At 40.6% G+C, this 22,634-nt stretch overlaps 1 protein-coding gene across 2 annotated transcripts in view; it reads left to right on the forward strand.

The window, feature by feature from the left end:
• The window catches only part of LOC143873369 (E3 UFM1-protein ligase-like protein), a 60,523-nt gene that overhangs the window by 3,708 nt on the left and 34,181 nt on the right, over positions 1–22,634 (forward strand). For both annotated transcript variants that reach the window (XM_077376807.1, XM_077376808.1), the window contains exons 5-8: positions 18,095–18,160; positions 18,296–18,399; positions 22,065–22,158; positions 22,263–22,319. In XM_077376807.1, coding sequence (XP_077232922.1) covers positions 18,095–18,160; positions 18,296–18,399; positions 22,065–22,158; positions 22,263–22,319 — 321 coding nt within the window. The remainder of the gene's footprint in view (positions 1–18,094; positions 18,161–18,295; positions 18,400–22,064; positions 22,159–22,262; positions 22,320–22,634) is intronic.

Here is a 22,634-nt window from a genome sequence, read left to right on the forward strand (position 1 = left end):
CTAGCCCTATTACAAGAACAGGGAATCAGACCAAAAGAACAAAGACACGACCTATCCTTAGAAGCACTATCTAATCAAGTGGAAGCACAAAGTAACTCAAGAACCAATAATGATCAAGAGCGTCTATCATGCTCTTACTCAACTTCCTAGCTCTCTGGCTCAAATTCTGGTGGCTCTTTCTACTTACCTCATGCCACGCTTCATTTTGATTATAGGAAGTCATTTGAAGTGGTCGACCATAGCTTTCCACAACCTCCATCTGTCTTTGTTCTTCGGAATGGGGAGCTTCTATTACTCCGTTTTCTTCATTTTGGGGAGCTTATTCTACCTCTTGGTTATCTAGGAGACTGAAACTGTTTTTGCCGAGGAGTCCTTCATCGGAACTGCTTTCTATAAAGTTTTCTCCTTTAGATATTCTTGCCGACCTCACTAACTCTTGAGTTGTACTAGTCGAAGTCCCTTGCTGAGGAATTTCTTCCTTTGTTTCTTCAATCTTCTTTTTTCTGAACCCATTTTTGCCTGACTTGATTTATGGAATTTGCTTGCTCAGTTTGGTTGGTTGGACATCTATCTGGGGAGTGGCTGAAGTCATTGCATCTTTCGAATGGGATGGGTTTCCAATCGTATTCAACACTCTGATGGACAATTCCAGTTGAAGTTTGGATGCGGACAGTATCTGAAAGGTTCTTATTTGCAGCGACTTCCACACACACCCTTGCATAACTCAGTTTAGACGCTTTAGCCATAGGGGAATCCATGTATAGAGGTCGTTTGAGCATACTTGCGATCTTACTTAGGCATTTGGCGTTCTAGAACTTCAGGTGGAGGCCAGGACATTTCACCCATATCAGAATGGAGATTAATTTCAGTCTTTCCAAAGCGCATTTTGGTGTCCGTTTTTGGAGCAAGAGGGGGCCTCCCTTCATACGAGTTGCCTGTTGACTCAAGAACTTGAAGACAGTCCTCTTCGTTGAGGAACTTGAAGAGGAAAAATCCATTTGCAAGTGCAAACATTCTGAACTCACCTTTGAGATTCCATTTCCTATGCAAGTGGTCCCTCAACGCTAGGAAGTAGGGTTTTTTCCCCATAAGATAGCCTACTAGGCAGTGTAGCCATCCTTGCAGCTCTTCATCTTCGATCATAGCTGCTGGTTCCTCCTCTTCAGGTTCCTTTGGTTCATGGTATTCAAGCTTTGTGGTCTGAATCTTCATTTCACCTTTAGAGAATAATCCGCACCACTTTCCAAAACTGTTCTGGTTGCTCTCTTTTGTTTCTTTTCCTGCCTCCTTTTCAATAAGATGATTGGGAAAGCCCATATACATTTGATATCTGAAACCTGCCCCACTGAAGTCAGATGGGCGCTGATTTGGTTCAGTACAAACAATTTTCCTCACTGGATATGGGCTTTTGCACCACCGGATCCTGATGCACTAGAGCCGTTCTGTCTCCCAACCTATGATTAGTGGACACGACACTTTTTCAGCCCAGACCCATGTCGACACGTGTCGACACGAACACTGCTTTGGACACGTGTTTCGACACGTCTAGGGTTTTGTTGAGTTCTCACGGTGAAAGGCAAACGACAAAAGAAATTGTAACTTTTTCTTTCCTCTTTTGATGTGGGATATAAAAATATTTGGGACTTTCTAGCTTATCCTAGACTGACAGAAAAGACATGAAGTGGATGTGAATAAGCATCTAACAGTACCAGGTATTAATACATGCAGAAACTGACTTGTCCTTTTGCTGCATAAACTTTCTAGTGTCTTAGGCTGAACCACAGTTACCAGGGTGGGAAACGAATTCGGGAAGCGAAACGTGAAACAGAAACGGGAAACGCGTGAAAAAAATACAGGGGAAACGAGAAACGAGAAACAAATAGGAAATCGTACGAGAAACGTCTTAGGAAATCATGTGTTTTTTCCAAAATGATTTTCGTAAGTTTCACACATGTTTCCTACACGTTTCATATGCGTTTTCTACTAGTGTTGTATACGTTTATCACGCGTTTACACATTATTGACATAAGTTTTCCATATGTTTCCCATGTGTTTCAGGAACATTTCTCCAATTTTGTATCATATTTTGGAAACGTTTCCGAAACGGGTTTCCCTCATTTTAGGGGAAACGAGTTTCCCAACCGCGAGAAACGCGTTTTAGGGGAAATGGGTTTCCCACCCGTCCAAGGAGTTTCCGGCAAGAACAGTATAGACATAGGTAGCTGTGACTAGAATTAATTAAGGCTTCTGACGTTGACAACTCTATAGTACTTAGTTTTAAAAGTGCAGAAACTGATTTGCCCTTTTGCTGCATAAATTTTTTTGTTGCTAAAATTTTTGAAACCTGCAGCCATTGTTAGAAGGTTAAACCCTGCAGCCAATTATCATTTTGATATGAAAATAGCATTGTCAGAAGTTTAAATATTTTGATGAAAACATTTTGATATTTTCATAACATCATTTTGATTCGAAGTTAATGACAATCTTCACTGTTTTATAACTTTCTCTAATGAGGCTTATAAGCATTTACGAACTTGTTTGGATTGAAGGAATTTACTGGAAAAGTTTTATACACACAAAAAAAGATAATTTGAACCAACCCTATTTAATTTTTCCTTTGAGGAACCTTCAATTTATTATAATATCCTTGTAAATTAACCACAATAATATCATTTCCCTCTAAATTCTGTCAAAATTTTTTCTTGGAAATTTTTTCCATTTCTAGTCGTGTCCCCGTTTCTACATTTTGGGAGGTTGCCGTGTCCGACACTCCGTGTCCGTGTCCACACGCGACACCCGTTTCCGTGTCCACAAATCATAGCTTCCAACCCTTTTGAGGTTTGAGTCTCCTTTCCTTTATCCTTCAGGTGAGGGTCAGAGTTAGCATCAAAGCTAACCTTCGTACTCCCCATAGGATCATAGTTAGTGATAGGGACATCAACAATGGGCGTGGATCTAAGTTGTAAAATCCGTTTCGTTCGCTGCTTCGTTTTGGCTACCGGAACGGAGCGCTTCCGTGTTTCAGCCGTTTCGTTCTGCGTTTCGGTCGAAGCTTTTCGTTCTGATTTCCAGAGGGAATTTTTTTTAAATAGTTAAAAATATGAAAAATATGCAAAAAAATCAGAAATTATTAGAAAATTAAAGAAGCTTGAAGAGCTTAGAAGAAGATTAGAGTTCAATAGATCTTAGTTTTTTTTTTTGAAAATTAACAGTAAATTTATTAGAAAAAATGGGTGGAGACAAGATGTCCCAGTACAATAGCGAAAATGGCTGTACAGCGGGACTATGCCTGCGTAGATGCCATAGAATATGAAAAAATTACATTGGTAGAGGGAACATGGACGCCCTCTTTTGCCAAGGAGTCAGCAGAGGAATTTGCTCTCCAATGCATTAGACGAGGGCGAACACTCCTCACCAAGTCTCAAATTTTGTCTAAGATATTGTGCATTCTCCATGGCCCTCCACCTTGATTAACTGCCCAGGCAATTACGTTGGAGGAGTCCCCCTCTACGATAAGAGGTCCCAAGTTGTGAGAGGCATACCATCTGAGTCCGAATAGAAACCCCTTGCCTCCGCCTCATTCGAGTCGCCCGCCGGTCTAGAATAGGACATAATTATCCGCTTGCGGAGTCTCGTATCAGTCCCCCAAAACCTAAGGGGTTAGAGTTACCTAAAGAGCTTCCATCAAAATTAAGTTTCAGCCATCCCTCCCCTGGCGGCTCCCATATTGGATTGATTTCATTCCGAGGCAGCTGTTCGTGCACTACAACTCTCCAATTTTTGAGAGCCAGATCCGTTGAATATGTGATTTTGCCATTCGCCTTAGCCCAGGAAATAAGTGCTAGCCTTATTTCCAAAACGATGTGCCTCCAATTCTGCGACTAATCTGAAAAAATGCAAGAGTTCCGCTCCTTCCAGATGGACCATGTGATATCATAAGGGAGAGGTTTCCATAAATCCTCCCCTAAGGAGTGATAAAAAGCCCCTCTCCAATTTAGAATAACTTCTGAGATTTCCCCTTGCATCACCCATTGAACTCCAAAGGATCTCAACAGAGAGGTCCATATTCTGTGTGAAAACGAGCAATGGATGAAAACGTGATCAATAGATTCCTCCTCCATGCCGCATAGCACACACCTGCTCGCAAGATGAAAGCAACGCTGTTTTAGACGGTTGCAGGTGTTAATGCTCGTGGATGCGAAAAGACGTGTAAATGAAGTTTGTAAGAGAAGGGTGAAAGAGAAGAGTGTGGGAAAACAATGGTTAATGTGGTATATATAGCGGTGTGAATGCTTGTGGATGTGAAAAGACGGAAAATACCATTCCAACGACTATAAAACGGTCATAAACAGTCATAAAATGAGGGTAGAATGATCCAAAAACAGTCCCAACAGCTATATGTTAGACGAAAGTTTAGACAGAGAAAATAGAATGAGTTAGGGTTATCTTCCCCTGACTCATATCTTTATACTAAAACATAAAGGGATGTACAGAGTCCTAAATGCCCTTAGGCAAGTTACATATTCCAACACTCCCCCTCAAGCTGGAATGTAGATATCATACATTCCTAGCTTGTTACATATATCACTCAATTTTGACTTGTTTAAGGACTTTGTAAACATATCAGCTAATTGGTCCCCTGACCGAGTAAACACAGTGCAAATCTCTCTTTTCTGGATTCTTTGATGGATAAAATGACAATCCACTTCAATATGCTTGGTGCGCTCATGGAAGACTGGATTGTTGGCAATGTATATTGCAGCTTTGTTGTCGCAATAAAGTTGCGAAGGAGAAGATGAAATGAAGCCAATTTCAGAAAGAAGTGAACGTAGCCAAATAAGTTCCATGCTTGTCTGTGCCATTGCCCTGTATTCAGCCTCTGCACTGGACTTAGCTATAACATCCTGCTTCTTACTCTTCCATGAAACAAGATTGCCACCTACAAATGTACAATACCCAGTGGTGAACCGTCTATCTGCTGGGGATCCAGCCCAATCTGCATCAGAGAAGCCTTCAACTTTCATATGGCCATGTCTTTTGAACATCAATCCCTTCCCTGGAGCCCCTTTCAAATACTTGAGAATCTGTGTCACCGCAGCCCAGTGAGAAGTACGTGGAGAGCTCATATACTGACTGACAACTCCAACAACATATGAAATATCTGGCCTAGTAACTGTGAGATATATAAGTTTTCCGACAAGCTTTCGATACCTGCCAGGATCCTCCAACAACTGTCCTTCTTCTGGAACGAGTTTCATATTAGGATCCATGGGTGCAGAAGCTGGTTTAACTCCAAGATTGCCTGTTTCTTTTAGCAAGTCCAAGACATACTTTCTCTGTGATAGGAACTAGCCTCTAGAAGAACGAGCAACCTCTATCCCCAAGAAATACCTGAGCTGACCCAAATCCTTAGTAGAGAATTCATTTTCCAAGAAGGTTTTCAAACGTTGTATACCTTGTGAATTGCTCCCTGTGATGATTATGTCATCCACATAAACTATCAACAAAATACACCCAGCTGAAGAGTGATAACTGAAGACTGAGTGATCCACTGCGCATTGTTTCATGCCAAAGCGCATGACTGCCTCACTGAATCTCCCAAACCATGCACGCGGAGATTGTTTGAGGCCATAGAGTGACTTGCGTAGGCGACACACGTAAGAGGAAGTCTCCCCCTGAGCAACAAACCCTGGTGGTTGCTCCATATACACCTCCTCAGTCAGGTCGCCATGGAGGAAAGCATTCTTCACATCCAGCTGATGAAGGGGCCAGCTATGATTAACAGCAAGAGACAGGAGCACACGGACAGAGGGAATTTTCGCAACGGGACTGAAGGTCTCAGTGTAGTCAACACCAAAAGTCTGAGTGTATCCTTTCGCGACTAACCGTGCTTTTAAGCGCTCGACAGTACCATCAGGGAGGTATTTGATGGAGAAAACCCATCGACAACCAATAGGACGGGCATCAAGGGGTAGAGAAACCAGATCCCATGTATCATTACTATGAAGAGCGTCCATTTCTAGGTTCATAGCATCACGCCAGCCAGGATGGTCAAGAGCCTCAGCCAATTACTGTGGTAAAGACATAGAAGACAAGGAGAAAACAAAGCTCTGGAAGGTACTGGTGAGCTTATCATAAGAAACAAAACTCGAAATAGGATGTGCAGTGGAACAGGATCTCGTACGAGATGCAATAGGAGAATCAGAAACAACAGAGGAAGGCGAAAGAGAAGATACCTGAGAGCGGGAGGGAGGGATCATCGGCTCAGAATATGATTGTGCGAGAGGAGGTAGAAGAGACCTATTTGTAACTTGGCGCCGCTGATACTGCTGTGTAATTTTAGGTGGAGCTGGCTTCTCCAACGTGGCAGAAGAAGTAGAAGCTGCAGAAGCTGGTCGCACGGAAATAGGAGATGACGGAAGAGAAGCAGGTAGATCTGGTAAGGGAAGCGAGACCTCGGACTCGAGAGAAGGGGTGAAAGATGCCGCGTCGTGTTGGAAGAATGTCTCAGACTCAAAGAACGTAACATCGGCTGAGACAAACCAGCGACGCAGACGAGGGCTATAGCAACGATAGCCTTTCTGCGTACGGGAATACCCCAGAAAGACACAATGCTCAGACCGGGGATCGAGTTTGTCACGGCCAGGTCCAAGGTGATGAACAAAACAAACGCATCCAAATACACGAGGTGTGAGATGAAACTGTTCCTTACTAGGAGATAAAATCTCGAAAGAAGAGGCACCCTCTAAGACAGAGGAAGGAAGGCGATTTGCTAAGAAACACGCCGTGAGAAGGGCATCACTCCAGTATGCCTTAGGAACACTCATCTGAAAAAGAAGAGTGCGACCTACTTCAAGCAAATAACGAAGTTTCCTCTAAGCAACACCATTCTGTTGAGAGGTGTACGCACATGAAGACTGATGTAAAATCCCATGTTGGGAGAGATAGGATTGAAAGCCATTAGTATCAGAAAAATATTCTCTAGCATTGTCAGTACGAAGACATTTAATATTGCAATTATATTGATTCTTAATTTCAGAATGAAATGTGCGAAAAGCAAAGAACACGTCGGATCGACTCTTCAGTAAATATAACCAGGTCATGCGTGAGAAGTCATCAATAAACATAATAAAATACCGAAGGCCAGTAGTAGACGCGACCCTAGAGGGTCCTCATACATCAGAATGGACTAATTCAAAAGGACTGGACACTCGACTAATGATCCGGGACAGAAACGACACACGACGGTGCTTCCCGAGTTCACAAGACTCGCACTGAAAACTAGAAAAAGGTCCAGGAACCAGAGAAGTCTGCTGCAGCCGCTGAAGTGAAGGATACCCCAGGCGACAATGCCACTGAAATGTATCCACAGAGCTATGTAAGACAGTAGGCGGCCGGCAGTCAAGACGATAGAGTCCATCTATCTCACGACCCGTTCCAATCGTCTTCCCAGTCGAGAGATCCTGAAATAAACAGTAAGATGGGAAAAATGAGACAGAACAGTGAAGAGATTTAGGAATTTGGCTAACTGAAAGTAAACTAAATGGTGATTTTGGTACACATAAAACAGAAGATAAGGTAAGAGCTGGATGAGGGGAGATATGACCAACAGCAGTGATAGGTGTAGTGGACCCATCAGCAAGGGTGATAGACTGAGAGGGAGACGAGAAAGAGCGAAAAGAATGAAGCTGAGAAGAGTTACCAGTCAGGTGATTGGATGCGCCAGAGTCAATGATCCATGACCCTGAGCTAGATAGAAGGGTAGTGGGTGAACTATCTGGCTGGGCGAAACCTGCAGAGGGAGGACGATAACTGAGCTGCAGACGCTGGAACTCCTCATAATCGGCACGGGATAATGTATAGGTGGAATCAGCTGGTGCAGGAACAGAAGCAGAGGGAGCGCAATCTGAAGCCGAAGCAGTAGTAGCACCCATGTGAGCCGAGCGTGCCTGACGAAGCTCGGGATGCAGGGTATAGCAATGGTCAATATAATGTCCCTCGCGCTGACAGTGAGTGCAAAAAGAACGGCCACGTCCACCACCATAACGACCACGGCCACAACCACGACCAGAGGAGGCTCCACCACGAGGCAGGCGAGTACTGCCATCATAGGTCGCGAGAGCAGAACCATCAATAGGAATAGATATCATGGGATCACCAGGAGAGCACTGCTGGACGCGGGAGTAAACCTCAGTAAGGGAAGGAATAGCGCCAGAACCGATAATCTGCTGACGAAGATGCATGTACTCTGGACCCAAACTCTTAAGGTACTGCACAACATGGATCTGATCCCTCTGACGGGCAGCCTCTGTGAGATCCGTGGTAAGCGACATGTAAACATCAAGCTGCTGACAGAGGCCAACGAATTGGCTGTAATGGGTGGCAAGAGGAAGATCACCACGGCGGAAACGCATCCTCTCGGAATAGGTAGAGCAGATCCAACTAATGTTTGCCACGCCAGAGTAAAGAAGAGTAACCTGATCCCAGATCCGTTTTGCAGTAGGCAGAAGCATCAAGGGCCCAGAGACGTGAGGGGCCATACTCTGCCACAGAAGGGTACAAACAAGAGCATCCTCCTGTTCCCAGCGATCAAAGGTGGGATCCGTCGTAGGAGGAGGATCACGACGAATGACGTGGGCTTTCCCACGGGCAATAAGATACTTCTCGACGGCTGCTTTCCAAGTAACGTAGTTTGCCCCATCCAACTTAACAGTAGTGATATGTGGGAATGATCCATCCACAGAGAGAGATGATGACGAAGAAGACGCCAAAGAGGGTGTCGGGCGAACACCAGGAGCCACTCCTGTGGAAGGATTGTCAAGCACCTCCTCCATAACAACAAGCAAGAAAGAAACAGATAATCCAAACCAAGACGAATAACAGGAGATAACAAAATAGGTGGGCAAACTAGGATACGCCAAGAAAGCTAGACGCGGCTCCAAGAATGACAGGCATCAACGAAGCTTGACAAGAGGGAAGCCATGAGGCACAGAGGGGAGCTGCAAAGACAAACTAGAATCAAAGTAGGGTAAGAGTAAGAGATGAAGATCTAACACATAATAACAAGGAGAAAATAGTGGTAGGGTTTACCAAGGGCTGAAAGGGAGAGGAGGAAAAATGATGGGGGTTGAAAAACTTGGGGTGTGAGGCTTACCAGCAGACCTACGAATTGAGGGCTGGAAAAAAAAGGGGGGGGGGGTCAGAAAATATTTTCCTGGAAAATTTGGGGGGGTGCAAATCCTCGGTCCTTGAAAAAGATTTCCGGGTTGGTGGGAAAATATTTTTCATGGAAAAATTTGGGGGGGTGCAAATCCTCGTTCTTGGAAAATAATTTCCACCCTGTGTGGAAAATGTTTTAGGGGTTGCTGCGCGGGGGACGAGAGGCGTGACTCGTGAGGGCCTGGTGCCTTCGGCTCGGAGGGAATGACTCCTTCTCAGGAGGAAAAAGACAGCGTGTCGGTATGCCTCGGATGAAACTTAGCCCGGAGTTGGGTTTCGCAGGGGGGGGAGGCGGAGAAGATGGAAGCTGATACGGAACCCTAGGGATCAGAAAACCCTAAGGCTCTGATACCATGTTAGACGAAAGTTTAGACAGAGAAAATAGAATGAGTTAGGGTTATCTCCCCCTGACTCATATCTTTATACTAAAACATAAAGGGATGTACAAAGTCCTAAATGCCCTTAGGCAAGTTACATATTCCAACAAATGGCATTCCCGTAATTTTTTTAATTTCGGCAGAAATGGACCAAAATGGCCGAAACGAATTCTGACCGAATTTCGTTCCGGTTTCCGGTCCGAAATCAAAATTTCAGTCCGTTTTGGCCGAAACGAAATGAAATATACAACTTAGGCGTGGATTCAAGGTTTACAGGCGTGGATGTAGACGAGACTGATGGTGGAGACTCTACCATGGGCCACAGACATTGGCGTCATTTTTTTATTATTTACTTTCTATTTTCGTCATTTTATTTGTAGCCTACTTTTTAGGCATCGAATTTCATCCGTTTGCGTGTTTTTGTTATTATTAGAAAGGATTTTCAATTACCTATCTAACGGGCCCAAGATCACATGATTTGGATGTGTTTTGAGCAAGTTATGAGTGTTTTTAGGAAGTGGTATAGCTCTATTACGGGATTACTATTTTAGGTAAGTTTTTATCTTTATTTAGCTTTGCTTTAGATTAGATGAATGGTTGAGATTAATTTTTAACTTTAGGTTATCTTCTAGGGTTTCTTTTCTTATAAATACATCTTTTTTTTATGGGTTATAAATACATCTTATGAAAGCAATGTAAGACTTTAGAATATTGAATAGAATTGAGAATTTTTTGTAAGAGCAATTGTGGCTTGGACTTCTTCTTCTTTTCTCCTCTTGGTCTTCTCTCATCTATTATCTTCTTATTTCTTCAATCAAATCAACACAAAAAAGTTAGTAAATCAGATTTTCTATTTTCTTTGTTCTTGAACCATAAAACTAGAAAATTCAAAATCCATAGATCTCCCTTGTTCTCCAAGATCTTGTCATGAGATTTTGAGGGATTGTTTTTATGATTAAACCTCAGCCTAAACACCCAAGAACCTTAACTTTAAACCCCTTTTTAGCGTTATTGCAATTTTCACCTCTTTTCAAGCCCGGAAACCCCTTTTAAAAGATCCATAGCCTAAACTTACCATCAAATCAGAACCTAAAACCTAGAATTACCTTTCTTTTACCTTCTAACAATGAAGCACGGGTGCGGGTGCGACACGACAAGGGTACGCGGGTACGTGATTTTCCAAAAAACTTGGGTGCGGGTGCGTTGAATATAATAATATTTTTTATTAAAAAAAAATTTAAAAAATAGGAAAGCAATCAAATAACAATAACATCACCATTCACCAAAATGGAAAATTCTAATATTATTCTTCATTTCATACGTGATTAAGTTCATCATTAAAGCACCAAAATAACATAAAGCATCAATGCATCATCAATTCTAGAAGTCAGTCGCTTCATCTCCAATATCGACAACATCGTCCTCTATGTCGTCGATAAAAACAATGGATTCCAACTCCGGCTCATCCAAAGAAAGACTAGCAACTTCAAGTACCCCTACATCCTCGAATGAATCAAATGTATCTCCACCTATGTCCCACATCTTTGTCTCTCCTTGCTTATATTGTGGAGTTTGTCTTGAGAGAAGCCGAAGATTGCTATGAACAAAAACCAAATCTTCAGCTCGTTGTGGAGTCATCTTGTTCATCTTGAAAGAATGCACAAAAGAGTAAGTGCTCCAATTCCTCTCGGCACAAGATGACGATGAAGGTTGCATAAGAATCTTCAAAGCTATGCTTTGAAGCATAGGGGCACATGTACCATGGATGGCCCACTACTCATGAGGCTTGATAGTGAACCGTTCATTGATGGAATCAACATCATTGAATAATCCGGACTTCATGGAGAATTGCACGAACTCCACATTAGCTCTTGTGCGGTCCGAGGAATTGGTGAAGTACCTCTTGAAGCACTTCATCCTCTTGGTATAAATTTCTGCATCCTTATGTGGAGGCACCCGACTTGAATCTTCACTAAGCCATTGCTCACTATAATACCTTTAAGAAAGAAAAAATTAATTTAGCTTCAAATTTCAAGTCAAAAGTTAGAACTTAGAAATAAACATAAATAACTAATAATCCAAATAAATTTAAAGTCACCTAACCTTGGATTCAATGAATGAGCCAAGCAATGAAGTGGATTGTTGCTCTTGTTCCAACGAGCAACAAGAATCTCGTGTACCACGTCAAAAAATTTGGACTCCTCTTTTTTCCTCTTTCCTTCCTTCCTATATATTGCCACCCTTACTTTCTCTATCATGGTATCCCACAAATCATAAACCAAGTGAAGGCAAGGCGTATCCGTGATACACTCTCTAAGCATGTTATAGATGGGGGATGTAAATGCGAGTATGTAGTCGATAGAATCCCACCATACGTCATCTAACACCTTCTCTTTTACAAACCTCGATTTTCCCATGTCATCCTCCTTATAACAAGTCCATTTGTCGCTAATAACCATTGCTTGAAGACCTTGCTTTAAGAGTTTCAATCTCTTAAGCATAACAATAACACTCACAAATCGAGTCTCCGCCACGGCAAGCAACTTCAAAGTGTTGAACTCGTTGAATATGGCTAGTCTCATGGAATGATTCATTATGAAATTCTTAATGATGCTAGCATCTCCCGAAACATCCGTTATCCAACTGCATTCGTCATATGTAACTTGATTTGCTTCCACATTCTTCGCCGCACATATGTTCTTCAAAGCAAGGTTGAGGGTGTGCACCACACATGGGGTCCAAAAGATGGAAGGAAATTGTGCCTCAATAAGTAGCCCGGCCGCCTTGCAATTTGCGGCGTTGTCGGTAATTACTTGGACAACATTTTCATGCCCACCTTCCATAATTACCTCCTTCAACAAGTTGGCAATGAAATGTTTGTCCTTTGTCTCCCCCGAACAATTACCGCCTTGAGAAACATAGGCCTACCCTCGGTTACCGCCATAAAGTTAATGAGAGGCCGCCTTTGTGAGTCACTCCATCCATCACTAACAATGCTCACCCCTTTATCCTTCCATGTCTCTCTAAAGGGTTGCAACAACCTATCAACATTTGCCCTCTCTTTTTGTAGTAGAGTCGTTCTTAGCAAGTTGTACCCCGGAGGCAAATAACCGGAAATTGGATTGTTGGCCGCATAAGAGTATGAACTTGCATAGTGTGGGTTCCTTGCTAGGTGAAATGGCAAGCCACCAGAGTAAAACATCCGAGCAATCTCGCCATGTAGGTGATCGCGGGCTGCCATGTTAAATGCCTTTTCAATAGCACTCACACTTCCACTTGGACCACTTGTCTTCCTCCTCTTTAGATCAAAACTTGGAGGGACAAACATACTACTTGGGCAACTCAATGATCCACTACTTGATGATGGCGGCAATGACACTGTCTTGGGAGCATTTTGCTTCATAGCCTCCTTGCATTCTTCCTCCAACCTTTGCATTCCAAGTAGGTCATTTGCTTTCACCTTAGGACACGCTCCGATTCCTTGTCCTGATACCTTCAACAAGTGCGCTCTAACCCTTGTGTAGGAGCTATTCCAACTCTTATGACAAAAATTACATTCCCATCTCACATTCCCTCCACCCTTATGATCTTTATCAAATCTAGTGGCATACCTCCATAAGGGCTTCGAGAGGTTTTCATCAGTAGAAGTAGAAGGTGGTGCATTTGTGGCTTGGGCGGCGCTATTAGCCCCGGATGAAGACATTCGATTAAAAGAACAAACACAAATTTAGTAAGCAAATAAGATTATTGGACTCCCAATCAGTTCACAAGACTCATAATCTTATATCTTGATGGTCTAAAGTCTAAATCCTAAGCCCCTAATTGTGAGCCCAAATCAAGTTATTGGAGTCAAAATTAAACATAATTTTGACTCCTAAAATCAGTTTTGGGCTCCCAATCGATTGTCACAATCTTAAATTAACATGGCTCTAAAGGGTAAAGGCTAAAGCCCTAACGACCTAACCCCTCTAATTGAGCCCAAAACGGATTTAGGGGGTCAAAATTAAACATAATTTTTGACTCCTAAAATCAGTTTTGGGCTCCCAATCGATTGTCACAATCTTAAATTAACATGGCCCTAAAGGGTAAAGGCTAAAGCCCTAATGACCTAACTCCTCTAATTGAGCCCAAAACGGATTTTGGGGGTCAAAATTAAACATAATTTTTGACTCATAAAATCAGTTTTGGGTTCCCAATCGATTGTCACAATCTTAAATTAACATGGCCTTAAAGGGTAAAGGCTAAAGCCCTAACGACCTAACCCCTCTAATTGAGCCCAAAACGGATTTTGGGGGTCAAAATTAAACATAATTTTTTACTCCTAAAATCAGTTTTGGGCTCCCAATCGATTGTCACAATCTTAAATTAACATGGCCCTAAAGGGTAAAGGGCTAAAGGCTAAAGCCCTAATAACCCAACCCCTCTAATTGAGCCCTAAAGGGCTCCCAATTGAATGTCACAATCTCAAATTAACATGGCCTGAAAGCTCACAATTGGGAATTTGGGACCCAAATTCCCAATTGTGACCTCCAAACTGAAAATCAGTTTAGGGCTTCAAAATCACAATCCATTTTAAGATTATGCCAACCGATTGTGAGCTCCAAATTGATTTTTATGTGACTCACAATCGGTTAGGGCTTTAGGCTATTTTTTAGGGCAAATCACAAATAAAATAATGCAAATCACAAATAAAAATAAAGGAGAGAGAGAAAGAGAGTAGAGATAATAAAAAAAAAGAGAGAGTAGAGAGAGATACAAAGAGAAAGAGAGAACTAGAGAGAGAGAGAGAGTACCTTTAAGTAGGGTTAGGTTAGGGCTCCGACGGTGGCGGAGGTGGCGGTAGTAGTTGCAGGGAGAGAGAGGGGAAACCGAGAGGGAGAGGAGAAAATGAGAGAAGCCCGAGAGAGAGAGAGAGAGAGAGAGAGAGAGAGAGAGAGAGAGAGTTGCATGAGTGAGGGGGTTTGGGTTTTAAAACCCTTTTATATAATTTAAACACCCCCACCCCCCCAAATTGCTATTGGCAGCCTCTTTTTTTTTTTTTTTTTTAAACACTTAAAAACGTGTCGGGTGTGTCGGGGTGCGCACCCCAATCGCACCCGACCGTAAAAATTAGAAGAAAAAGCTTTTTAATCATGTGCGCACCCGACACGCACCCGGGACGCACCCTTGTCGGATACGCACCCGGGGTACGCGGGCCATTTTGAAGCACCCGTGCTTCATTGCCTTCTATACCTTAACCTAAGATTTGGACAACAGTATTAACCCAAAATCCCAGATCTGCCAAATTACAAAAATATCCCTACAACCCAAAAATGGACCATTTTGAGCCTTTTACTGCTGCTGAACATTTTTTTTGTTTTTCGTCATTGGATATTATTATTCTCATGCCTGTGTGACATCTATTTCATTGGTACTTACATTAGCTTTTAGTTCTTTTAAGGGAAAACTTCTAAAAAACCCCTAGATGAAAATGTATTTACAAGATTCCCCTCAAAATTTTCTTAATTACCAATTCTACGTTCTTGTGCCTTAAATAGCTTTTACTCTTTATTTTACCCATTTTACCCTTGGTTACATTAACTTTAGTTATAGACAATGTAGAAATCCCTAATATCTCTCCTTTCAACTATAAAGGCAAGATTAAATCATTTGAAATTCTCTCTCTCCCTTAATTAAAGGCAAGATTTCTCTCTCTTAAATGAGATTTTATATGGTGTAATAACATTTAGTCCGTTATTTTTCAAAAAGTACGGCCCAGGTCACACCCTAGGATGATCCAAAACCATCCATTTGATGGGCCACAACATAAATAGGTTGTGGCCCCAAAATCATTTGCATAGGATGGATCCCAACCCTTCGATAGTCCGATCTACAAAGGTTTCGATAATATGCTGTTCCTCTATAGATCAGAATGGTAGGATTATTCTATGGAAAGGATTTTGAGCCAACAACCCTCCGATTGTCCGATCTACAGAGGTTTCGATAATATGTCGTTCCTCTATATATCAGAGGGGTAGGATTATTCTATGGAAAGGATTTTGAGCCCACAACCTATTTACGTGGCCTACCAAATGGATGGTTTGGATCATTCTATGGTGTGGCCTGGATGGTACTTTTTGGGTACGATTATCCTATGGAAATGATTTTGAGGCCATAACCTATTTAAGTTGTGTCCCATCAAGTGGACGGTTAGGATCATCATACAATGTGGCACGGGCAGTTTTTGAAAAAAATGGACTGTATTTGAGAGAGAGAGAGAGAGAGAGAGAGAGAGAGAGAGAGAGAGAGAGAGAGATTTTCGAACGAGAGAGATTTTTAAACGATTTAATGTAGCAGATATTTTAGGGATTTGAGGATTTCTACATCACCTACAACTAAAGGTAATATAACCAAGGGTAAAATCGGTAAAATAAAAGATTAAAAGCTTTTTTAAGCACGATAAGGTGGTATTAGTAATTAAAAAAACTTTGGGGGGATTCTTGTAGATTCGTTTTTATCCCGGGGGTTTCTAGTAGTTTTCCCTTCTGTTAATTGGTTGGGTTTAAGGGTTTGAAGAACGTTCTTCCCCAGGATTTATGGACTAGTAGTTTGCCGATTGCGAAATAGCCAGAATTCACTTTTATTTGTAGTAGCTTGAGAGATTTGTTCTTTCGCTTCGCTTTGTCTGGTCATTTTAGCTAGGTCCTTCCTGGGGAAGTAGGAGCTTCGAAGTGCAGAGTTTAAAGGGGCCAATATTATCTATTTCCCAATCTCGCAAGATGATGTTTTGAGGTTCTAGGGTGTTGGTTAGTAGTGAGTGGTTGCTTAATCATGAATAGATGGTACATATTTTGTGGTCAAAAGACAATGTAAAGATTACAGCTTTTTGTGCAGTACAGGGATGTATATAATCCAATGTCAATTTTATGTTTACTTTGGACTGGTGCCGGCATGTCGGTCCAGCCCACATTAATATTTTGTAATGCAGGATGGGACTACTGGTCCCGATTGCTATCTTAAGATTAATGAAATATGTCACGTTTCAAAAAAATAAAAATAAAAATTGGTTGCATGCGTAGGCCTAGTTTCAGACTAATCTTTCTATTATCAATTCATCTAACGAATCCTTATCCCTTTGATTGATTTGTATAAGTTTTAGTTCATGCTTAGTTACAATCTTTACAATTATTTTTTGCTATTTAAGTCTCATTATTGCTATTGCCCATAGATTAATTAGGTGTTAATTCGGCCCTCGGTAAGTTGTTAAATGTTCTTTTAGTTTTCCGCATAAGCCCTAAATTGTCCTAAAGTCATAATCCCACTAGGAGTGTAGGATTTTCCCTAAATTAGGTATTGTCCTGCATCAATTAGCATCAGCAAAAATCTCAGATCTAGTTGCTATATGTTGAGTTTGGACCAGTCCCTTTATCGAAGAAGCCATTTCAGAACTGGGTGAAAGGATTTCAGGGGTCAACATACTAGTTTGGGGGTCTGACGCATACTTTTTCACCAGAGTTGAGTTGATTTCAGTACAAGGCAAACTGGAGAAGTTGTTAGAGTACAATTTGCACCTTGCCAGCACGAAAACACCGACTTCATATGTGTTGCATGTCTAAGTTAGACTTGATTTCAGGAAACATATACTTGACCAATGCCCTCGAAGCATGAACAGTTCGATTAAAATTTGTATGAATTTAACTGAGTAGCTCAGCACCAATATTCCAATGAACATATGATTGGTTGTTGATTTGGAATGAAAAAACGTACGAAAATTGAATCCACATTCATTTTAGGAACCATCTAATCTGCTTCTGACATAAAAGCTATGCTGTCATATGTGAAATTATGGTGAGATTCTTACATAGGGGACAGACAGAGGGACCACCCTCATCTGAATGTTCCCAGAAGCTCAGCATCAACACAACATTTCTGTTGGCAATGGGTCCTATAAAGTTTTTTTTTTTTTTTTTTTTTTTTACTGAATGGTAATGGGTCCTGCAAAGTTATGTACAAAATTCTAGTGTTGTTTGTATAAAGGCCAAAAAACTGAGAATTGTAGCAATGGACAGTCAAGGCTAGATTGAGCTAAATTTTAATGAAGTCCTGCTTACTGGGGCTATTAGATGGAAAAGGATATTAAAAGTTAAATAAATGTCAAGTGGTGATGAAATATTACGAAGTGATGGCAAATTGCATGCTGCATTGGACTGGGACAGTGATCATGTTGAAGTGTTTTTTTCCACCCAAATGAACGTCATGTTGAAGTGTTTCCAACCAAGATACAGTTGATATTAAAGCAGCCCAAAGTTCAAAACTCTTTTTAAATAAACATGGATTCACGTCTGGTGCTTGACATCCTTATAAGGGGTCCAATATGATTTTATGAAATGTGAGGGGTTCATAAATAATTGATGATCATGAATAACTGTTTGCTTTTTATCACCTCATGCATATATCTTTCAAAGTTCTAAATTTCTTCTTTGTTTCAAGTTTATAACATAATTTCTTTTGCATGACAGAATTCTTTTGTGAGCTATGACATTCTTCACAAACTTGCAATTTCCCAGCCTAAACAGTACCTGCAGGTAATTAAATACATATTTATGGTTTGATTAAATTACTGAAATGTGCAATCATTGTTCTTAAAATTTTAACGAATATTAAAATTTACTTTTTTGGATTTTTATGTAACCAAATTGTGTTTATACACTCCAATTTAGTCCAGGTATCCCGAAGGCATACCCCTAGATACTGTTTTTGTTCACCCCTCAGTGATTGAGATGTTGGATGCTGCTATAGAGGATGCTATTGAGCAAGGTAGCTGGTAAGGACCTTCTATAATTATTTTACTTTGTTTGATTATGTAATATTAATTTCACTTCTTTTTTCTTCGGTTTTGTGAGTTATATTATTATTAGGTTTGCTCTCGTGTTCTTTTGAGTTGATATTGTGTCTCATGTAATATAAAGAAGTGTTTTTCTGTTTTCTTTCAGCCCTGAAACCCGTAAATTCAATAAAAAACAACATAAATGTTTTTTATTACATCATTGAAAAGACAGGAATTAGACAGTAAATTTGAGCCGGGCAGATCCTTTCACCTTCTTCATGAAAATTTTCTAAAGGATTTATTAGCCGACCCCAAGTAGTTTGGGACACAGGCTTAGTTGAGTTGAGTAGTGACAAGATAGGAAGAAGCCAATATTCTAATCAACATGGATCTTCCATCATTGGTTAGGCTTCAATGGTACAGTTTCCCTTCATATTCATGCTTGATGAAAAGCCAATGTTCTAATTTACGTGGATCTTCCATTATTGGTTAGGTTCAATAGTACAATTTCCCTTCTGGTTGATGTGGTACTTTTGTGAATGACCAACTTGTTTAGGATATTTCTTGAATTCTGGTGTTCCATATTTGAGCTTACGCTGTTTATAATTTTTGTTTTTTGACCTTTTATTCTATTTTACTTGGAAGAATAATTTCTGGACATTTGAATGTGCTAGAAATGTCGTCAAGATTCAAGGGATCATAGTTTTTATGTGTAAGTAATATTCTGCTAGTCAGATGTTTACTAGTGGTTGTCTGGGTACTTCAACATTGTCTATAGAATGAATGAATCCATGGACCCGAACACCTCTGTTTCAAGTAAGGTTCTGTTTCATATATTAGATCACTTTCCAAGTTGGTCATTTTATGTTCAAATATGGATAATTTTTGGTGTCTTTTATCAGATAAAAATTTCGACTTGTTAATCATTTCTTAAAAATGTGTCATTTTCTGATTTTGTACACTCTCAATTCTCAAGAAGCGGTAGCCCATAATGCCAATCACAGATTAACTTTACCTAGACAATGAGTTGGCAAGTTCCACTATTTTGTTAATATTGTGACACATATGGTATGATGTGGCTATTTTCTATTTACAGTCAAGATAGAACATGGTGCAGGTGTAGGTGAAAGAAACCACAAACACAGTGAAGAGGACAACCAAAAGTCTTGATGGCAAAATAGGTTGAATAAAAGCCTAAACATCCACCTTTTCTTGAAGAAGGGGGAGAAAAGGGGCCGCCTTTCCTTGATTCAATTACCTCTGTGAAACTACTTAAAACACCCTCCCCTTTTTGTTAAAGGGGCTCATAAAATCCAAATAATAAACTCACAAAATGGAACCCACCACTAATAGTTTCATCATCACATGCATCAAATTAGAAGGGAAAATAAAGAAGAAGAAAAATGCAATTGGAGCCTACAGAGATAAAGCCTGTAAAAACCAAACAAATCCCTATGAAAACATGAACATAAACTAGATTATAAACATGTAGATGGTCTCAAATATCACTAATGAGCTTATTGCTTCTACCACCGTAGCTTGTGAGGTAGTTATTATTGCTGATGTGCTCCCTCACCGCTTAGGCAATGTGGTGGCTGCTCTGCAAAACCAAAATGATTGTTTTTTTAATGATGAAGCGATTTCCTTGATAGTTGCCAGATTTTGGCCCGAGTCGACTTGGTTTTGGCCTCACCGAGTCAATCAAAAACTATTCTGACTTGCCCAAGTCAGTAAATATACATACAGCGACAATCATTAACTGCTAGGGTCGACTCGATTTTACCTTGACCTAGTTCTTATTCTGAGAATGAGCCTGTAAATTCTGGTTTTAATTGCCAGTGAATTGATTAACTCGGTCAACAAATCTTAATTGGAAGTGATGTTAGAAAAGTTGCATTTAGAAAAGGCTTACAATAGGATAGAGGGGTCTCTGTTAATGTGGATGCTTCATAAAATGCGATCTGGTTTTGATCGGAGAAAGGGGATTCATTAGTGCATTTCATCAATCCATTTCTCAATTTTGGTTATGGTAGTCAAACTGGATATTTTGTAGGCTATCCACTTCCCTTGAATGCAAATTCCAGTCTCTCAGGGGGTCAAGGTAGGGTTAATGGTCTTGTCATTCCTCACCTGCAAAATGTTGATGATTCTGTAATTCTGTCGGAGTAATCTTTAGATCAATCTGCGAGGATAATATTCATGTATCATTCATCGTGGAAATATTTGGCTAGCAAAGTATTAGGGGCAAGAGTCAATTGTGGGGGATTTTTTTTTTTGAAAATTGTAGCGAAATTTATTGAAATATAAGACCGAGATGGTCAGAATACAACGAAATGAAAATTATACAACATCACAAACATTGCAACAGAAAGATGATCATGTGGCAGAGCATCAAAGAGAGCTAGAGATTCTTTGAGAACCCCTTCTCTGGCTAAACTATCTGCCGCCTGATTTGCAGATCGCCGAACATGGTTGAACTCAACCTCCATGAACCTCACCCAGTTAAACATTTCATCAAAAAGCCTATCAAATCTCCAGGGTGGTTTGTGAGACCCTTTAAGCCAATGGATGACGTTCAACGAATCTCCTTCTACCACGACATTCAACATCACAAACATAGCAACAGAAATTGTGGGGGATTGATTAATTGCTAATTTACTAGTGTAGCTGAGATTCTTGGATGTGGGAGCAGTCCTGTTCGATTAGATTTTTTTAAACAGGAACAGGTAATTGCATTGCAACTGAAAATTACAGATTGCAAAAGGAGTTGTCCTCCAGTAACATAAGTTATACAAATATCTCTGTCTTCCCTTGAAGGTGGGGCCTTTGAGGGGCAGATTGAAATCTGATTGTGGGACAATTTCAATCCCTTTTGGAGCCTTGGGGGCTCTTAGGGAACATTCTCCCTGCATGAATCTGTTCTGTTGCTGATTGGCCATCCGTGGTTCTGGAGTGGGTTTGCCGCCCTAAGTGGCTGCATATGGCTTTAAGTCTGGAATTGTTCCCTACCAACTGCTGTCAACTTGTTGTTTCAATGTATGATGCCCGACTGCAGTAAAATCTTTTACTTTAAGGCCATGTCTGGCACCAAGGATTTTTTTTTTTCATGATAAATTAGTGGTCTCCAAGTGGTGAGAGAGGGTTAGGGCGGGCGGGCGGGAGAAGGAGGGAGATTTCAGAGGGCACGGCTGAGATGAGGGTGAGAAGTGGCTAAAAATCATGGAAAATTCAATCCTATTTTGAGTAGAGTTTTTTGTTTCCTAATTTTTAGCCGCTGCTCACCCTCATCTCAGCTGTGCCCTCTCACATCACTCTCCTTCTCCCACCCGCGCTACCCCTCTCTCACCACTTGGAGGCACTAATTTTTAATGAAAAAAAATTCATGGTAGCCAAACATGCTTTAAATAATAAATTTTTCATTATTTTGGTCGTCATGCTTATGGATTGGTGCTTGTAATTCCTTTATCTGTCATGTGTTTAATTAGTGGATATTTCTGTTTAAATTTGATTTCTGTATTCCGATTTTCTTTCAATTAGGCGCCGACCCTTATGGGCATACTTGATTAGAGGGGTCAATGTATTCAATCCTCTATTATGTCTTTGATGTTGCTAGATCACAGTGAGTTCTTTCCTTTCTAATATAATAACCTGGACTATTGCAGGATTGACTGTCTTTCAGTTTTGCCATCGATTTCTGGTTTTCGTGATGCTTCTAAGCTTTTGTCCATTTGCCCATCTGTTCAGAGGGAGCTGAAGGTCAGGTTTCTGCAATGCTCTTTGATTCATTATTCTCCAATTTTTTTTTTTTTGCCTTGTCACTTTATCTATCTTTATTGATTCTTTTAGACATTGGTTTTCAGTCAACGAAAGCAATCATCTTGGGTGAATCATGTATTTTGAGTAATGCCTTTATCAAGGTGAGTGTCTGGTGTGTATTTCATGTTTCTCATTTTATTTTTGAAAGCATGCTAGGACTATCAATAAATTTGAGTCTCTTCTTTTTAATTTACTAACTATGGTGAAATTTTATGGAAGTTACCGTTTGTTACGATTTTAAATTGTTAAATTTGTGTTGGACAGTCTAATATATTGCCAAGTTAATACCTGATATTTTTTAGGCAGCATCTCATGGCCTTTGCAGGCTTATATAGCTAATATTATGGTGGAAAGGTTGAAGTGGCGTTTGCTTTCTTATATCTGAGATTCTTATATATGTTATTTATGTGTTTGTT

This window comes from Tasmannia lanceolata, unplaced genomic scaffold, assembly GCF_043159265.1.
Source record: "Tasmannia lanceolata isolate RefF3 unplaced genomic scaffold, GAP_Taslan_0.1 ptg000002l, whole genome shotgun sequence".
Taxonomy (NCBI): Eukaryota; Viridiplantae; Streptophyta; class Magnoliopsida; order Canellales; family Winteraceae; genus Tasmannia; species Tasmannia lanceolata.